The sequence below is a fragment of the Carlito syrichta genome, unplaced genomic scaffold (assembly GCF_000164805.1).
Source record: "Carlito syrichta isolate Samal-C Ts95f unplaced genomic scaffold, Tarsius_syrichta-2.0.1 Scaffold66630, whole genome shotgun sequence".
Lineage (NCBI taxonomy): Eukaryota > Metazoa > Chordata > Mammalia > Primates > Tarsiidae > Carlito > Carlito syrichta.
Window position 1 is genome coordinate 235,413 of NW_007010726.1, and position 16,814 is coordinate 252,226.

General features: G+C 50.5%; 1 protein-coding gene across 1 annotated transcript in view; it reads left to right on the plus strand.

Moving 5' to 3' along the window:
• Positions 1-16,814, plus strand: part of LOC103253123 (adenylate cyclase type 1) — a gene marked incomplete at its 3' end in the record, with an annotated part of 107,183 nt that overhangs the window by 5,073 nt on the left and 85,296 nt on the right. Inside the window, exon 2 of the mRNA XM_008051590.1 lies at positions 10,882-11,031. Coding sequence (XP_008049781.1) covers positions 10,918-11,031 — 114 coding nt within the window. The remainder of the gene's footprint in view (positions 1-10,881; positions 11,032-16,814) is intronic.

Below are 16,814 nucleotides of genomic sequence, written 5' to 3' on the forward strand. Positions count from 1 at the left end.
GGGAGCTACATATAATTGTGGAGGGTCTACAGCTGCCTGGGGCTGTGTGTGCTGGGATGGTTCCCGAGACAGTTCTCTGGGATGGTTCCATGATCCGACAGTGTTTGGGGAAGTTACAGTCTGTGGAGGAGACCCTGGTTAATAACTGGGACTGCAGTTCCTGCCAGACAGGGCATTCATGTGGCTTTTGAATGTGTGCACAGGGGACAGACTAGACAGAGGGCTTGAGGTAGCTTCCCTGAGGACACTCAGCCATGACCGGGGCACAGGTACAGGGACTGCTAGAGTAGTGGGGAGAGTTCCACAAAGACCAGGATGGGGTGGAGCCACACTGAGGACTTGCTCTTTCTTCTGAGGCAGTGTGGAGCATGGTCACAAGGAGACAGGAGTGGGCCTGAGGAGGCATTAGGAGACTGGAGGCGACCACTCTGGGTGGGTGGTGCCTTCCACTCGGCAGCCTCCTGTGAGAGAGGTCAGCTTGCCATTGTCCCCACCCACTGTCAGTGCGGTCAGCCTGCCCTTTCTGGGGGCTTACAGTGATTTTAGGCCAATGTCCTGAGGTTAGAGGATCAGGGCTCAGTTCCTCAGGTTGACAGGTTTCTGTAGGGGTGGAGCCTTGGGCTGACAGATTTTGTGCAAATGCTCAGAAACATCCTTGGGCCATTTCCCAACTCTGACAGGAGCCAGTGGGAGGTGAGGTGTGTGGATCTCCCTGTACCTCAGGGTGTAGCTGTGTGACCTTGGGCACACGATCATCCCCCCATGCCTCCGTTTCCCCCACTGTCAATAGAAGCAGCAGCTCCCTCCTGTGGCTTTGTAGAACAGATGCATCCTCCAGGCACTGTACATAGATTGTGATTGGGAGGCATTCCCATCCTCCCCACGTTGTACTGGGCTCAGTGAAGTGGGACCTGCCTCTTGCTGTCACCAACTCTATGTAGCCGGTGACCTACTGGTTAGTCTCTGATGCAGGGAACCTAGAAACCAAGGTGAGGCGCTGGTCTTGATCCCTGTTGGAAGAGATCCCCAGGATGGAGGTGGCAGGCATGGTCTGCTGAGCCCAAGCATTCTCCACCACTGTAATAGTGGGAACACTTTGCAGAACAGCCCCAGCCAGAGGTGGCTATATGTCTGCTGGTGTCCCTGTGGTGTCCCTGTGACCGTCATGCCAGGCTGGCCTCTTTGCAGCCAGGTTTTTGAGTCCCAGGCAACGTGGGAGCTGAAGTGGCAGGATCAGGGGTTCGGGTAGGAGGAGCAGCCTGGCCACCCAGCCATATCCATGTGGCCCCTGTGGGAGAGACCCTGATTATGTGCCCCAGGCTTCTCCCTTTGCCCTGAGGAGCTGAGCAAGGTAATGGGGAGAAACAGTTCCCTCTCTAGCTGTTTATTATTATTATTATTATTATTATTTTTTAATTAATCAGTATTTTTTATTATGGTTTTGTGGGGTACAGTTAAGGGTTAGGTGTACAATTATGTTTCATTCAGACACCCTGTTGATAAGAGGTGTTTTCCCAGCCCCAGACAGATATTTGCTACTGTTAATCCCATCCCCCTCCCCCCCATAGTTTCCCAGTACCGTCAGTCATTTTCTTATAGTATTACATTGGATGTTCAAGGTCCATTATATGAGTGAGAACATGTGATATTCTGATCTTTGTTTCTGTGAGTTTTTTGAATTGGAGTCTCACTCTGTCGCTCAGGCTGGAGTGCAGTGGCATACTCATGGCCACCCCAGCATTGACCTGCTGGGCTGCGGGGATCCTTCTGCCTCAGCCTTCCAAGCAGCTGGAACTACAGGCACGTGCTACCACTCCCGTCTAAGTTTTTGATTTATTGTAGAGACAAGGTCTTGCCAAGTTGCCCGGGCTGGTCTTGAACTCTTGGGCTCAGGCAATTCACTTGCCTTGGCCTCCCAAAGTGCTAGGATTATAGGCCGAGCCACTGAGTCCAGCCTCTAGCTCTTTATTTGAGGATATGTCATATCCATCCCCCTTCTCTTCATGGGCTCCCATGCATGCACACATGCTCACGCATAAGCATACACTCATACGTAAACACACCTCATACATACCCACTTGCAAGTACTTACACATAAACACACATTCACAAACCAATGCTCATACACACTTGCATGCACAAGCACTGTCACCTGCACTTTCACACTCATTTTTATACTTACGCACTTGTTCACACAGTGCACTCATGTACAAATACATCACACTCACCCACTTACATAGACTCACACACAAGCCAATACACACTCACGCAACTGCACTCACACACTCACTTGTAAACTAATGCTCACTCACACGTGCTCACAGATACTCAGCACGCTTTTCTTAGAAAGTTCGTCTCTGGTGGAGACGCTCATCCTGGTCTCTGAGGGAAGGGCAGTCTGCATCCTGTGTTTCAATGCTGCCTCCTCAGAGACCCTGGCTGAGGCCCAGCTCCTGCACCTCCCGCTCTGTGACCTTGGAGATCTGAGTCTGGCCTATGAAGTGAGACCAGGCTGCTGGCCTTGCTGGCATCAAGGAGGTGGGTGGGAGCTGGTGGGCATATCCACATGGTACTTGGGAGCTGTGGGGACAGTGACCTAGGCCAGGACCCTAGATCCCTGGTGGGGAAGGGAGTGGGGCTGCCCACTGCTCAGCTGCTCCCCTCTTCAGGGCAGGCCAAGGCAGACACATGGGGCATGAGGATGTGTCTCTCCTGTTCTTTTTCCCAGCCTCTGTCTCCTTTAACCCCTCGACAACCCCTTTACCCCTCGACAACCCCTCGACAACCCCTTTAACCCCTTGACAACTCTCCAGGTTGGTGTGGTCCCTTTCCAGTAGAGCATGGGGGGTCCTCTGCATTACTGTGCCAAGGGGGCCCACCTGTCCTCCTACCCATGTGTGTTTCCTTCTGCCATGCAGTAACACTAGCTGCGGGAAGTATGGGGTTTTGGGGATTCCCCATGGGCAGGGCGAGGAGAATGGTCACCCACCCCAGAACCCCGCTTTGGCTTTGTGCTGAAGGCAGCACAGACCCTGGAACAATCCTGTCTCCCTGGATTAGAGGGATGGCAGGAACTGCTTTGATCTCCAAGGTTCAGTGTTTGTTCTGCCTTCATTTGGGGCTGGGAAGAAAGCGTGGAGCTGAGAAGAGCTGTCTGCTTCTCAGGGCTTGGGTATGACTTTGAAGAGTCTTGAACACAGCTTTCTGGGTGTGGCCTTTATGTGGGCACGTGTCTGCACGCTCATACATGTGTATATACACGTGTGTACACATGTGCATGTGGATGTGTAAGATCATATGTACACACAGCATGTATGGATGTGTACCTGTTTGTGTGTGTGTGTGTGTGTGTGTGTGCATGCTCATGCACATGTATGGGCCTACCCCTGTCCTTGCACATGCATTATGTACATTCATGTTCATGCGTGTATGCTTATGTATACACGAGTGCAAAAGCCTTGGTTACACTTAGAGGACCCTGGTAACAGGCGACAGGATGCTGCCAACAGTGTTGACAAGGTCCACAGAAGTCCTGGGAGTCCTACATCCCAGCCTCTCAGCTCTGCAGAGGAGGAAGTTCACCCTGGTAGCACATTCTGTATCTGAATTAAAATTTCTGTTTTGACTCTAAAAACACAGAGCAGCTCTTTTATTAGAGCACAGTGTTTCCTTCTCTGAGGTAGAGGGAACTTCAACCTTCTAGAAGTGGCCTCAGCCTGAGAAAACACAGTTTCATGGTGCTCGGGTACCTGAGTACCCTTCTCTTAGTGACCCGGTTCCTCAGATTGGTGTCATGCTGTGTGCTGCATTTGGTGCACACCAGCTCTGGTGTCCCCTGCTTCCTGGGGCACCTGTGCTTCTTACGCATAGGACATTGTTGCATGCTCAGTGGCTCTTGTGGGGCCTGAGGCATTACCTGCCCAGGTGTGCAGTTGTTGGACACGTGCCCTGGACAAAGAGGATGGCCATCACACAGCAGGGCCATGCCTGGGGAACACCTGACCACTTCCTGTTGTTTGGCCCTGCCCATGGTCCATTGACTGGTTCTTGTCCACCAGCCCTGAGGACTCCCATGGCCTCTGGTCCCTGCACATGGTCCTTCTTTTTTTTTTTTTTTTGAGTCTCACTCTGTCACCCAGACTGGAGTGCAGTGGCCACTCCCGGCCATCACAGCCTCGACCTGCTGGGCTCTGGCGATCCTTCTGCCTCAGCCTTCTGAGTAGCCGGAATTACAGGCATGCGCTACCATGCCCGGCTAATTTTTTGATTTTATTGTAGAGATGAGGTCTCACCTGCCCAGGTGGGCCTCGAACCCGCGGGTTCAGGCAATCCACTCACCTCAGCCTCCCAAAGCACGGGATTACAGGCTGAGCCACCGAGCCCAGCTACATGGTCCTTCTAATGCCCTTCCCTGGCAGCTGGACCTAGTGCTATCTCGATACGCCTGTATAATGCTGCATTCTTTGGGTGGTGCCACACCCTCCCCTACCTCTCTGCGCAGTCCAGAGTGCTGTCTAGTGCTCCCAACCAGTGGCCAGTGGTCAGCATCTCCATGTGAACCCTCACCTGGCTACACTGCTTGGAGGGCTCTTATCCCAGCCTGTGGGGGCACCTGTGGTTTTTCTCAGTTCTACTTTCCAATCCCTGGAAGCAACATTATCACCGCAAATATGCATCTGAGTGAGGGCGACTCTGCTTAAGGGTATGGCGGAAAGTTCAGGAGACTCTGGGCAGTTGCAGGCATGTACTGGGAGTAGAAGCAGCCTGCTCTGAAACATTTGGAGCATATGGCAGTGAGCATGCTGGGTGGCCATCTCACACTCTTGCTGGGTGCCCCTGGGCACAGCAAGTTTGTGCTGAAGCCACACTCAGTGACAGTGCTCTTGGAAATCATCAATGCCTTTACTACATTTCCCATGAGAGAAATATCATCTTGTTAAAAGAACTCATTGTCAGCCGTGCTCGGTGGCTCAGCCAGTGATCCCAGCACTTTGGGAGGCTGAGGTGAGTGGATTGCCTGAGCTCCTGGGTTTGAGACCAGTCTGGGGAACTTGGCGAGACCTCATCCCTATAATAAATAAAAAATTAACTAGGTGTGGTAGCGTGTGCTTGGAAGGCTGAGGCGGAAGGATTGTTGGAGCCCAGCAGGTTGATGCTGGGGTGGCCGTGAGTGTGCCACGGCACTCCAGCCTGGGCGACGGAGTGAGACTCTAACTCAAAAAAAAAAAAAAAAAAAGAACTCATTGTCTTTCCTAAACAACCAACTTGTTTTCCATGACAGCTGTTTTCTCAGACACTATTTGCCCTGCTGCTGAGTGGAACACATTTTAGGAATGTTGGTTTAGCATAAATATTTTGAAATATCTCTGATATTTAATTTAAAAAAATCTGCAGTTGCAGACGTTACAAATGTTTCCTGAGCACTGACTGTCCTAGATGCTGGGCAGGGTCTTGTCATTGGCAATGTCCTGTTGGGTGGGCACATCTCTAATGGCTAGCACCTTGGCTTCAGTGTGTTCAAGGGTCAGAAATGGGCAGTGCCTGAGAGCTCAGTTGATGATGTGGCCTCCTTGTGGCTCAGGCTGGTGTTCAGGCATCTAAAGTAATGAATATGCAGAGACATTGCAGGATGAGGGCTGGGCAAGCTGGAAGTGGGGTTGTTCTGAGGTCCCAGTGGGTGTGCTTGAGCTGGAGTCACCCTCTGTGGGAAGCTCAGATGGCTACCGTGATCCTCTGGGCAGGGATGTATTGAGACCTGTGGGGAGCGGCTTGTCTTTGATGGAAGTTATCCCCAGGGTGCCCTGCCACCTGTGGGCTCACGTCTGTCTTCTGACTTCTCTGCCCTTTGTTCCTCACTTTCCTGCTGGTGTCCGCTATTAACTTTACCAGTGCTTTTTCCTTTCTCCCTCCTAATCTGAGGATGCGGGTATGCATGGTCTGGGGGAGACGCTGGGGCAGGGCACTGCAGAAGAGCAGGCTACCTGGGGCCCTAATACCCTTCTTGGTATTGAAGTGCCAGAAAGCACCAAAGATGACTGCTTCCCCAGGCCCCTGTGAGAACCTGTTTCTAGGTCTGGTGACCATAGCGTCATGCATCAGAAATTTGATGACAGGAGCTCAGGGAGAGCCCATCAGATTATTATTTTTTTAAAGCTTGTTTTATGTTATGTTTATTATGGAAAATTCAAACATACACAAAAGTAGAGGGACAGGTACAGTGATTCCTTGAGTACCTGCCACCAGCTCCAACAATTATCAGCATTCTGCTGGTCCTCTTTCAAATGAGGCTAATTCTAAAACACTTTTATTAATTCAATCCCTGGAAGCTAACAAGCAATTATGTTAATATAAAAACACACTTGTGTGCAACATTGAAGCAGCCATGGTTTAAAAAGAATGACAATACAACCAGCATCCAGCTACTGGTGGGACAGATCAGTGTCTGCTGAGGGTTTAGTCGGGGAGGCAAGTCCACAGGCCAGATGCTCAGGAAGCAGCATGGCCTGTTGGCAGTCCATGGATTTACTGACAGGTACATGCCCAGTGCTGTGCAGAGAGCAGTGGTGTGAGGTCAGCTTCTTTGTCTGTCTGTGGCCAGAGTGCTGTAAGGGAACGTGAGAAAGCAGAACCAAAATCTGTGTCTGCATCTGCAACTTCTCTGCAGAGGCTGGTTGTGCCGTGCAGTGGGGTGGAGAGAAGTGGGTGGCATGGGGCTACCAGATGCAGGAATTCGTGAAGGCATGACCAGGCAGAGAGAAGGTCAGAGGACTTGCAGGTTCTGGTTTGAGTGGTGGCACCTGTCTCTATCATGATGTCAGGTTGGGTCAGTTTCTCCCAGGACTGTGGGACACCTGGAGGATGCTCAGGGTCCCCCAGGGTGCTAGTATAGTGACCACAAGTGATCTCAGCCCATTGTCCGTGAGGGGTGCTAGTCAGGTGGCCATCCAGGGCCTGATGATTTTCTCATGGTTGTACTGGTGTGTTGGTTTTTAGCAGGAGACCTCAGAGGTGAAGTGATTGTCACATTGTGTCAAGGGCACATGTCAACACGACTGACTCATCACTGTCAGTGCTGGCATTGACCACCTGGCTGAGGTGGGATTGTCAGATTTCTCTCTACTGTATGGGCTTTCTGTTTTATCTTTTCCATTTCATGTGCTTTATGCTAAGCCAACACTTAGGGGGTGGGGTGTTTACCTTCTTAAGGGTGGAGTAGCTATGAATTATTTGGAATGCTCCCAACTTTTGCTTATGCATTATTTCTTATTCATTTTTAATCAATCATTGATTTATATCCACGTGGACTCATGTATATTTATTTCATATTCTGGGTTACAGTTAAATACCACTTTATATTATTGCTCAAATCGTTTCTGCTTTGGCCATTGGGACCCCTTTCAGTTGACTCATGTGTCCTTTGACACACCCCATCACAGTGTGTTTTTTGAAATTAATCTTATTTTTCAACATTTCTTTACCTCCTGGCACTACAAGTTGCTTCAACATCTGTTCCTTGAGCAGATATTTCCAAGTCCAAGAATTAGCTGTTTCTCCAGGGAGCCCTGGTTCCTCTTACTGGGGGATCATGTTAGAGACCAAGAACTGGGTTCTGGGTGACCTCGTTGCTACTGGGTAGCCTTTGCTTCTAGTTTCTCTCAGAAGACAGAGCTAGAGAATATATGTATATACCTATTTCTATAAACATTTGTATATGTACTCATCTGTGTCTGTGTTAAACCAAACATGAGCTTGTCCTGCCGTCTCAGAGTCTAGCCCATTAAACGTTTCCGTAACCTCCCCTCCCACAGCGGGGAGCTATCTCCGGTGATGTTTCCAGGTGGTATACAGGGAGTAGAAATGACCCAGGGTCTGCAGATGGGTCCTGGCTAACTAAGACCTGGTTGCCCGGGAGTCCCTTCTCCTTTCAGCTATCTGGCTAGGCTGGTCGTCCTCATGAAGGCTTCTCCAGGGTGTTTCCAGACGTTGGTTCTGAGTGCCCTTTTTAGGTTACCTCTTTGTCTCCATGATAAGCTCATTTGTTAGGCACTATACTTGCCACCAACCTGCCCATCTGTCAGATGGAAAGACTGAGGCACAGAGAGGGGGTGCAGGTAGAAGGCAGGGGTGGGGCAAGATTGGTCTCTGTGAGGATGCTTGAGCTCTTTTCCTCTCTCACAGCCCAGCACAGCCTGTGGCTGGGACGAGGGCTGGAGAGGATGTCCAGACTGGGAGACCAGCAGCCTGGGCCCACCCAGGGCCTGGCTGGTGTGGGCAGTATGTGGCCCTGGGCTACTGTGGCTGGAAGGTGGTTATGGTGGCATGTGGATGGGCTGGGCCACCTTCAAGGAGGACCAGGATTGATCTACTGTTTTGGGAGTGGCTGGCCAGCGGGATGGTGTGAGGGAGTTCACAGGGCACCTCTGCGTGGTACAGAGACAAAGGAGACGAGTGACCCCTTCTCGCTGTCTCCATGGCCTGCCACCTCATGTGGAAGGGCTCTGATGTACATGGGGAGCGTCGGTCATCTTGAGAAACTGACCTGCCAGCTGTTCTAGGCCCCCACCCCCATGGGCCTTCTGTCATATACTCGTAATCTGAGCCCATTGTGTTCCAGGAGGAAGCCGTGTGGGAGAAGAAGCCAAGATGTGGGAAATCTAAAGAGGAGGTTTTGTTCTTAATTCTAGTTTTTGTTCTAAGGGCAGGGGTCTGCTTGCCTTCACTTCTTTTAGAAGGTGGGTGGTGGCTACCTGTGCAGGCGCCTCTGTGGGCCTCACCAGCTCAGCTTTGCGAGGCTTCCTTCTCCGACCCAGACATCCATGGTGTTTCATGATTATGAGCACTGAACACATCCTATTTGTGGAAAAAGTCAAACCTAAATCATATCCGCTCCATGATGACAACTTCATAAAAAGCATTGAGAGAAAAGGTAAATGGCCAATGTTCAGGTCATAGTGGAGATTTTGAGGTCACCTTGATGATGGTTCAGGGTCCTGGGGGAACCATCCTATTGGATGTCTTGGCTTCTTTCTCTGGCTCCCTCAGAAATGACAGCCATTCCACAAATGGCTCACAGAGGCTGTGGTCAAGGTGGTGCCAGTCGGGAAGGATGGCTCACTCCCCTTGCAGTATGTGGTGTTTAAATGTCGTCAGCCCCACAGGGTCAGGTTGTGTGTGTCTGACGTGTCTGTGGGGTGTTGTGCTGGGTGAGAGTCTGATACCCCATGGAAGGTTTTAGACAGAGGACAGCTGTTCACTGGGGCCCCGCAGACTCTTGTCTCTCATTCTCCCTTCCTGCCACCTCATTAAGATTGGCTATAATGTCGTTTCTATGTTACTTGTGAACATTGGCAGCTTTCCAGCCTCCTGATAGACGTGTGAGGCCATCTCACATCCCTTGAATTTGAAGATGCCCAAATCTGTTTTCTCCCTTGGACCTTGCTCCCCGCAGCCCTGTCCTTGGTGGTCTCAGCTCTCCCACCTGTTCCCTGCCCCCAGCATCCATTCAGCGGCCAAGTGCTTCCGGGTCTCCCTCATCTGGAGGATCCCCTACTGTAGCTCATCCCCATCAGAGTGATGCACCCACCTTTCCCATCTCATGGGCCCGCCTCCTGGACTCTTCGGTGGCTCCCTCTGAGGGACAGCTACTCCGCCTGCCACCTTGTCTGTTTTTTGTTCTCTGTTTAATGGTGTGCAGCACACATTCATGTTCAGGGTGTGTGTTTGTGGTTAATGCACGTGGGGCAGCGACAACCAGAACCTGCTGGTGTCTGCTTCCTGGGGCAGAGGTAGAAATTCCCAGCCTCAGTCAGATGTAGAAATTCTCCAATTTTGCATCTGGCTGATGTACACTTGTTTTATACAAATGCTCATAAACTCCAATCCCACTTTGGAGCCCCTGGCAGGACATGCTGTAGTTTTGGGGGTTCGTGAGAGGTGCCTCTGTCCAGCCCATGGCCCAGTGGTCTGTGAGATGTAGGTACAGACCAGATGAGGAGACCTGGTGCGGGCAGCGACTGTGGAAAGGAACACTGGGTTGAGCTGGGACCGAGTTGCCTTGTCCAGAACCCGGAGTCTGCCTCTGCTGCTGTTTTTGGCTCCTTCTCTGACTGGCTCCTTCTCTGTGTCTCATCCATCAAAGTGGGGCAGCACTGAGGGGCCTTGCAGGACACCAGCCTCTGAACGCCGTGTTTCCCTGTCTTGTGCTGGTGCTCACTTCATAGCCAATATCCAATCAGCATCCTTTTTTTTTTTTGTCAGTTCTCCTTGTCTGACTCTTTCATGTTTATATTTTCTAAGTATATGGGTTTCCAGGGGCTACCATAACAAAGTGCCACAGACTGGGTGACTTAAAACAACAGAAACTTATTCTCTTACATTCTAGAGACTGGAAGTCTAAGATCAAGGTGTTGGTTTCTTCTGAGGCCTTTCTCCTTGGCTTGCACATGGCCACTTTCTCCCTGTGTCTTCACATGGTTGTCCCTCTGCATGTGTGTGTCCTAATCTCCCTTCTTATGAGGACACCCGTCTGATCAAATTAGTGCTCATCCTAACAGCCTCATTTACCCTAACAGCCTCATTTTAACTTAATTACCTCTTTAAAGATACTGTTTCCAAATACAGTCACATTCTGAGGTCCTGGGGGCTTGGACTTCAACATATGAATTTGGGGCAGGGGGGGATGTGCTTCAATCTTGACACTTGGCCTGGATACTCTTCCACGACCTGACATGCTGTCTCACATACCGCCTGCCCGGATGGGATGAGAGGCCCTGGGCAGCCGTGGCCGCTTGAGAGTTCCTGCTATGCTCTCTAGGCAGCCCAGGCACCTTCGGGTGGGTGGACAAGTCAGGCTCCACATACTGCATTCTTCTCTCCCCGCAGCTCGGCGCCAATGCCTTGCTCTTTGTTGGCGTGAACATGTATGGGGTCTTCGTGCGGATCCTGACTGAGCGCTCGCAGAGGAAGGCGTTCCTGCAGGCCCGGAGTTGCATCGAGGACCGGCTGAGGTTGGAGGATGAGAACGAGAAGCAGGTCAGTGGCCTTGGCCCATTAGCCAAGCAGAGGCGACTGTGGTGTCGTGAAGGTGGAGGGTGCCACCCTCTTCTCTCCTTCCTGAGCCTCCGTTTACCAGTGGTGACATGGGGCCACAAGTCCTAGGGTACTCATTGGTATTTGGGGCTGTGGAGGAGACACCTAGGTGTTCCAGGGATCAAAGGGATGGGCAGGTTGGTTTGCTGGCCTGTAGGGGCTGAGAGGCTTGTGAGCAATGGGAGGGTGCTAAGGTGGTGTCTCCAGGCACAGCCTTTGGGCATGTTGCCCTCTGGATGCAGCTGGGATAGATAGGTTCAACTGCCTGGGAAGGATGAGGCAGGCTGTGCCTCAGGTGAATGTGACCATGCATCTGACCCTGACCTTCTGGCCCTCAGCTCCCACCAGCCCTGTCCTTGGCTCAGCATGACTGACCCCAGAGCACAATGCCACTTTTGGGGAGTGGAGGTGCCCTGTGCCTGGAAGTTGTAGAGGGGTCACAGTGGTCATGATGCAGCACCCCACAGCCCGGCTGTGAGCACCCCCCTTAGGGTTCCTCCAAGGCAGTGTGACCATCAGCCTATTCTCGGGAAATAGCCACTCGGGAAAGAGCAGTGGCTTAGAGAGAGCCATACCTGGGTTCCCACCACCCTCTGTGTCTCATTTTCCATGTGTCCTTGTCTGCTGCTTGGGGCCCCACCCACATGGGCTGAGCCTCTGGGTGTGTTCTGGCACATTCCAGGCTCCTTGGCTGAGAGGATCCAGATTCTTCTCCTAGTCTGGGGGCTCAAACTGCTGATGGCTCAGACTTGTGTTTGTGGGTGCAGTGGGGCAGACAGGATCTACTTCTCAACTATGTTATACTTTTATTGGGAATAAAAGACATACTAATGATACATTTAAACACACACCTTACTTTTCATGTATAGCTACTGTAATGATCCCTAGTATTTATGATAAAAGTAGTATATAGTTGAGAAATAGATCATAAATGTAAGTTTAGGTCCTGCATATGTGGACATGTCTATGCGAATGGATATGTGGGAGATGATATGTGTCTGTATTTATAGTACGCATGCGTGTCTGCAGAGATGCTTGTTTGGATATGTACACAGTTGCCTTTGTCTGTTTACATGTGTGCACATGCAAGTATGTGAAGTTTCTATGTGCACCTGTGTTTGTGCATATATGTGCATGTCTCTGTCTGTGTGGTTCCCTGTGTATGACTGCGTTCATGTGGGTGTATGTGTCTGTGTGGGCATGCCTATATGTGGATGCCTGCATGTGGATGCCTGAGGCTATGTGGGGATACTTGTATATGTGTGCATGCACATTTGCTGATGTGTGTGTTATATGGATGTGTGTGTGTGTGTGTACAAATTGTGTATCTTCTGAGACTCCCCTGAGCATTTTCTCTTAGACCAAAATCAGCAACACTGGTAGAGACAGCTCCTTGGTACTTGCTAAGAGGTGTTTGACCTTATTTTATTACCTCCAAAGGATCCCAGAAGTGAATCTTTGGAAGTCCCGTTTTTCCCTAAAATGCATCCTCTGTGCTGGAGAAAGCAATGGCTTTTTTTGTGGACTGTGCTTGTGTGTATTTCTGGATCATCCTTTAATTTTCTTCCTTTCTCTCCCTTCCCATCTCCTTTTCCATTCCTTTCTTTCCCACTTCCTCTGTGTTTGTCTTTTTTCATTTCTTTTTTGACTTTTGCTACCCCTCCGATCGACTCTCTTTTCTCCCAGTGTTTTCTAGTCTAGCCTTTGCTGCTTGTCATGCATGATTTCACTTGGTTTTGTAGCAGCACTGTGAGCAGGGGATTATTTTCTCAGCTCTATGGATGAGGAAGTCCAGATTCAGAGAGGCTCAGAGACATGTCCAAGCTTTAACTGCAGAGCTGATATTCTTAAGCAGGAAATTTGCAAAATGGTAAATGTCACCCAATGCAGTCAATCCAACTGAATGCTTTTTTTTTTAGGTTTTGTCTTTATGTGCATTTTCCCCCACATAATTGTCATTTTGGTATACATATGATTTCATTTTCTGTGTTTTCACTTACCATTTTGCACAAAAACAGCCTCTTACATGATAAATGTGGTTTAAGACAGTTGCTTATTCTTCTTAATGCATGTTCTAGTGTTCTCAGCACCTGACATTTAGACAGCATATTCCTTTTTTTTTTTAAGAGATGAGGTCTTGCTATGTTTCCCAGGCTGGTTTCCAGCTCCAGGGCAAAAGCAATCCTTCTGTCTCAGTCTCCCAAAGTCCTGGGATTACAGGCATGAACCATGGCACCTGACCCTAGACATCTTGTTCTGAAAAAGTTTATTCTTTGTGCACACCTTTATTCATCAGACTTGAAGTATTTCCTCAGTTACATTTTCAGGAATGTAAATATGATGTCATTTATCGCCGAGGTTACTGGGTTATTTTCCAAAACTTTGCTCCTTTGTATCTTTGTAAGTAGTGTCTGATCACACTTGGCTCTCTATTGCAGTGGTTCTCTATGTGGGGCCAGTACCAACCACATTAGCAGTACTGGAGAGCCTGTTAGAAATGTAGATTGCCAAGCCCTGCCCAGCTCTATGGGCAGAAAAGCCCCTGGGAGGGGCCCAGCGAGGGTCAGGGTTCTGGTGAGCTGCCCCTCAGTGTCCAGTGTCTCTGTCTTTCCTTCTCTCTTCCTGTCTCTGTCTCTTCCTCTGTTTTCCTCCCTCTCTCTTTCTGTTAGGACTAGGCCTTTCCTGTTTACCCTGCCCCTTTCTGTTTACTAATGCTGATGACTACTCCTTCATGCTTGTTTACCTTCTGTTTTTCTTTGTGGTTTGTATGCTCCAACCCTCTGTCCAGTTATGTGAATTTTCTGGCAGTTGGGTGAGCAGCTCACTATATAACAGAGAGACCAATGCCTCATCAGAAGGGGTTCTCGTGTTTTGTCAAGTCTGTTCTTTTAGCTTTGCTTTTCTTTGTATAAAAATTCAATCTTTCACATTTTCAAATGGAAGAATCATTTTCCTTTGTGATGTCCTCTGTTGCTTCAAAGCCAAGTGAAGGTTTTGATACACGAGCACTGAATGACTTTTGTGAGTTCCCTGCGTTGATTCTGAGACCTCAGCAGTCCTGACTTCTGCTGTATGTTTTCTGCCATTTTCTTTGAGCCTGTGGGATTGTATCATGTGACAACCGTCTTCCTAGGTGTGCTGGTAACCAGGGCTCAGTTTTCTCCCTGCTGCCTGTTGGCTAATTTCAGTGCAGGGAGTCTTATCTCTTTGGGATGGAGCACCCAGCCCAGCGGGGCATTGCCAGCTCTCGGGACTCTTAGACACCATAGGCACTTGGTCCATCAGTGTCTGTTTGGGAACTGCCTGAGGATCCAGAGAGCCTGGAGGTGGCCATGGCAGCTCTGCCCAGGTCTCACCTGTGTTGGTATGAAACTGAGTTACAGATGAGGGACCCTCTACTGTATAGCTAGTCATGATCATCTGTGTTTCTGTTTCAATTCTATTAACAGCATACTTTCATTCAGTACCTGCTTTCAGAGTCTTCCCCAGCAGTACAAAAGGTGGTGGGACAGGATTTGGGGAATGTACCCCAGTTCTGTAGGGATCTGGGCAGATGCACCCTGATTTTGGGAGGAGATCCAGGGGGTCCTGGAAGTGGATCCAGGAGAACACACCTTCGTCCTTGGAAGTGGTTCAAGGGATGCACCTGAGTTCTCAGAGGGGACCTAGGGGGACACACCCCAGGTTTGGGAGTGATTCATGGTGGAGGCACCCCAGTCCTGGGAGAGATTCTGGGTACATGCACTCTAGTACTGGGAGTGGATCCAGGGAGACACAAGCTGGTCCTGGAAGGTGGTTCAAGGGATGCAACTCAGTCCTGGGAAGGCATTTAGGGGGACACACCCCAGTCCTGGGAAGAAGTCTAGGTAGATTCTTCTAGTTCTGGCAGGGGATTCAAGAGGACACAGCCTGGTCCTGTGAGGTAGTTCAGGGGATATGCCTCAGTTTTGGGAAGGATTCTGGTGTATACATCCCCTTTCTGGGGGGGATCTGGTTGCACACACCCCAGTTCTGACAGGGATTCTGGGTAGATGCTCCTTGGTCCTGGGAGAGATTCTGGGTGGATGCACCTCAGTCCTGGGAGAGGTCCTAGGGGAACACACCCCAGTTCTGGCAGGGATTCATGGTAGATGAATTATGGTGGAGGGATTCTGGGTGTATGCACCCTGGTCCTTGGAGGGGATTTAGGGATGACACACTGTAGTTCTGGAAGGGCTTCTGGGTGGATGCACCCTGGTCCTGGGAGGGGATTCAGGAGTCTTCAGCAGGAGGCGGTGGCATGCAAGGATGGGGGCTGAATGAGGGGAGGAGTGTGGGCAGAGACTGAGCCCAGAACTCCTGTCCATGTTGTGTGTGCTGAGACCACAGCACATTAAATGATTTCCCTCCACACAACATGGACAGGAAAGATAGCAAAGAAGATGACTTTGCTATGGGGGCTGGGGAGAGATGGGCAGGGCTGGCTCTTGAGTGTCTGTGTTCATGGGATGACCCTGACCACAATGGCAGGCACGTGCACTAGATTATGTTAGAGAGCAGCCCCTGACATTAGCAGGAAAGAAACGTAATGCACACATCTTGGGGCCAATGCACAGGTAAGAGCCTGGTGGCGGGGGAGAAGTTGGGCCGGGAGGAATTTGGTAGTGGTTTTATTTTATTTTTCTCTTTCTTCTTTGGGGATGAATGTGTTCTCCAGAGGCTAGGTGGTCTGAGCCTTCGTGAGCAGGGAGGATTGTGCTCTGTTCACAAACTAGGAGTTTGGCTCAGGAAACACAGAAAACACTTTCTGTGCGTGCTGGACAGGTCTGCGCCTTGTGGCCACTACTGACTGGGCCCGCAGGAGGGTAGAGCCAGGGACTACCATTCTGTAATGCAAATGCCCCACGTTAAAACCCCCTCCTCTTGTCCCAGCTGAACCCAGTTTTGTTCCTGGATGGAAGTTGATGGAGCAGATGGAAATGGTTGAGGCAGCAGTGCCTGTGCTCCGAGGCTACCGGGCAGTACCCCTGGTGGAGTCGTGGGGTTTGACACCAATAAGTAGGGTGTGCTTTGCCGTAAGCCTTGGGAAGCACCTCTCAGTGTCCTGGGTCATGATGCCAGTGTTGGCTTTTACCAGCCGGGATGCATCCCTTGGTGTTCTGTACCTAGTTAGTGCTAATTTTTGTAGCAATCCACGAAGAACTGGTACAGCCACCAGGAGCCCTCTGGGACTGTTCAGTGCCAACAGCCCTGTGGGTGCCCTGCAAAATCTGTGAGGCTTTTGGGGGTCCTGCCTACAGTTGCTGAGGTGGGCAGGCGCATCTCCCACTTCAGCACCAAGACTCCTATAGGCTCAGCCTGTAATCCTGCGCCTTTGGGAGGCTGAGGTGAGTGGATTGCCTGAGCCCGCGGGTTCGAGACCCGCCTGGGCAGTGAGACCTCATCTCTACAATAAATCAAAAAATCAGCCAGGTGTGGTAGCGCATGCCTGTAATTCCAGCTACTTGGAAGGCTGAGGCGGAAGGATCCCTGGAGCCCAGCAGGCCGAGGCTACAGTGGCCGGGAGCGGCCACTGCACTCCAGTCTAGGCGACAGAGTGAGACTCCAACTCAAAAAAAAAAGAAGAAGAAATATTAGAGTGAGTTTCCTTGTTCTGCCCTCAATCCTCTCAGGGCAGTTCATAGAACAAGAGGTGCTGGAGGGAAGGGTGGGAGGTGGGTTGGGGGGAGGTGGTCTTGTCTGTTCCA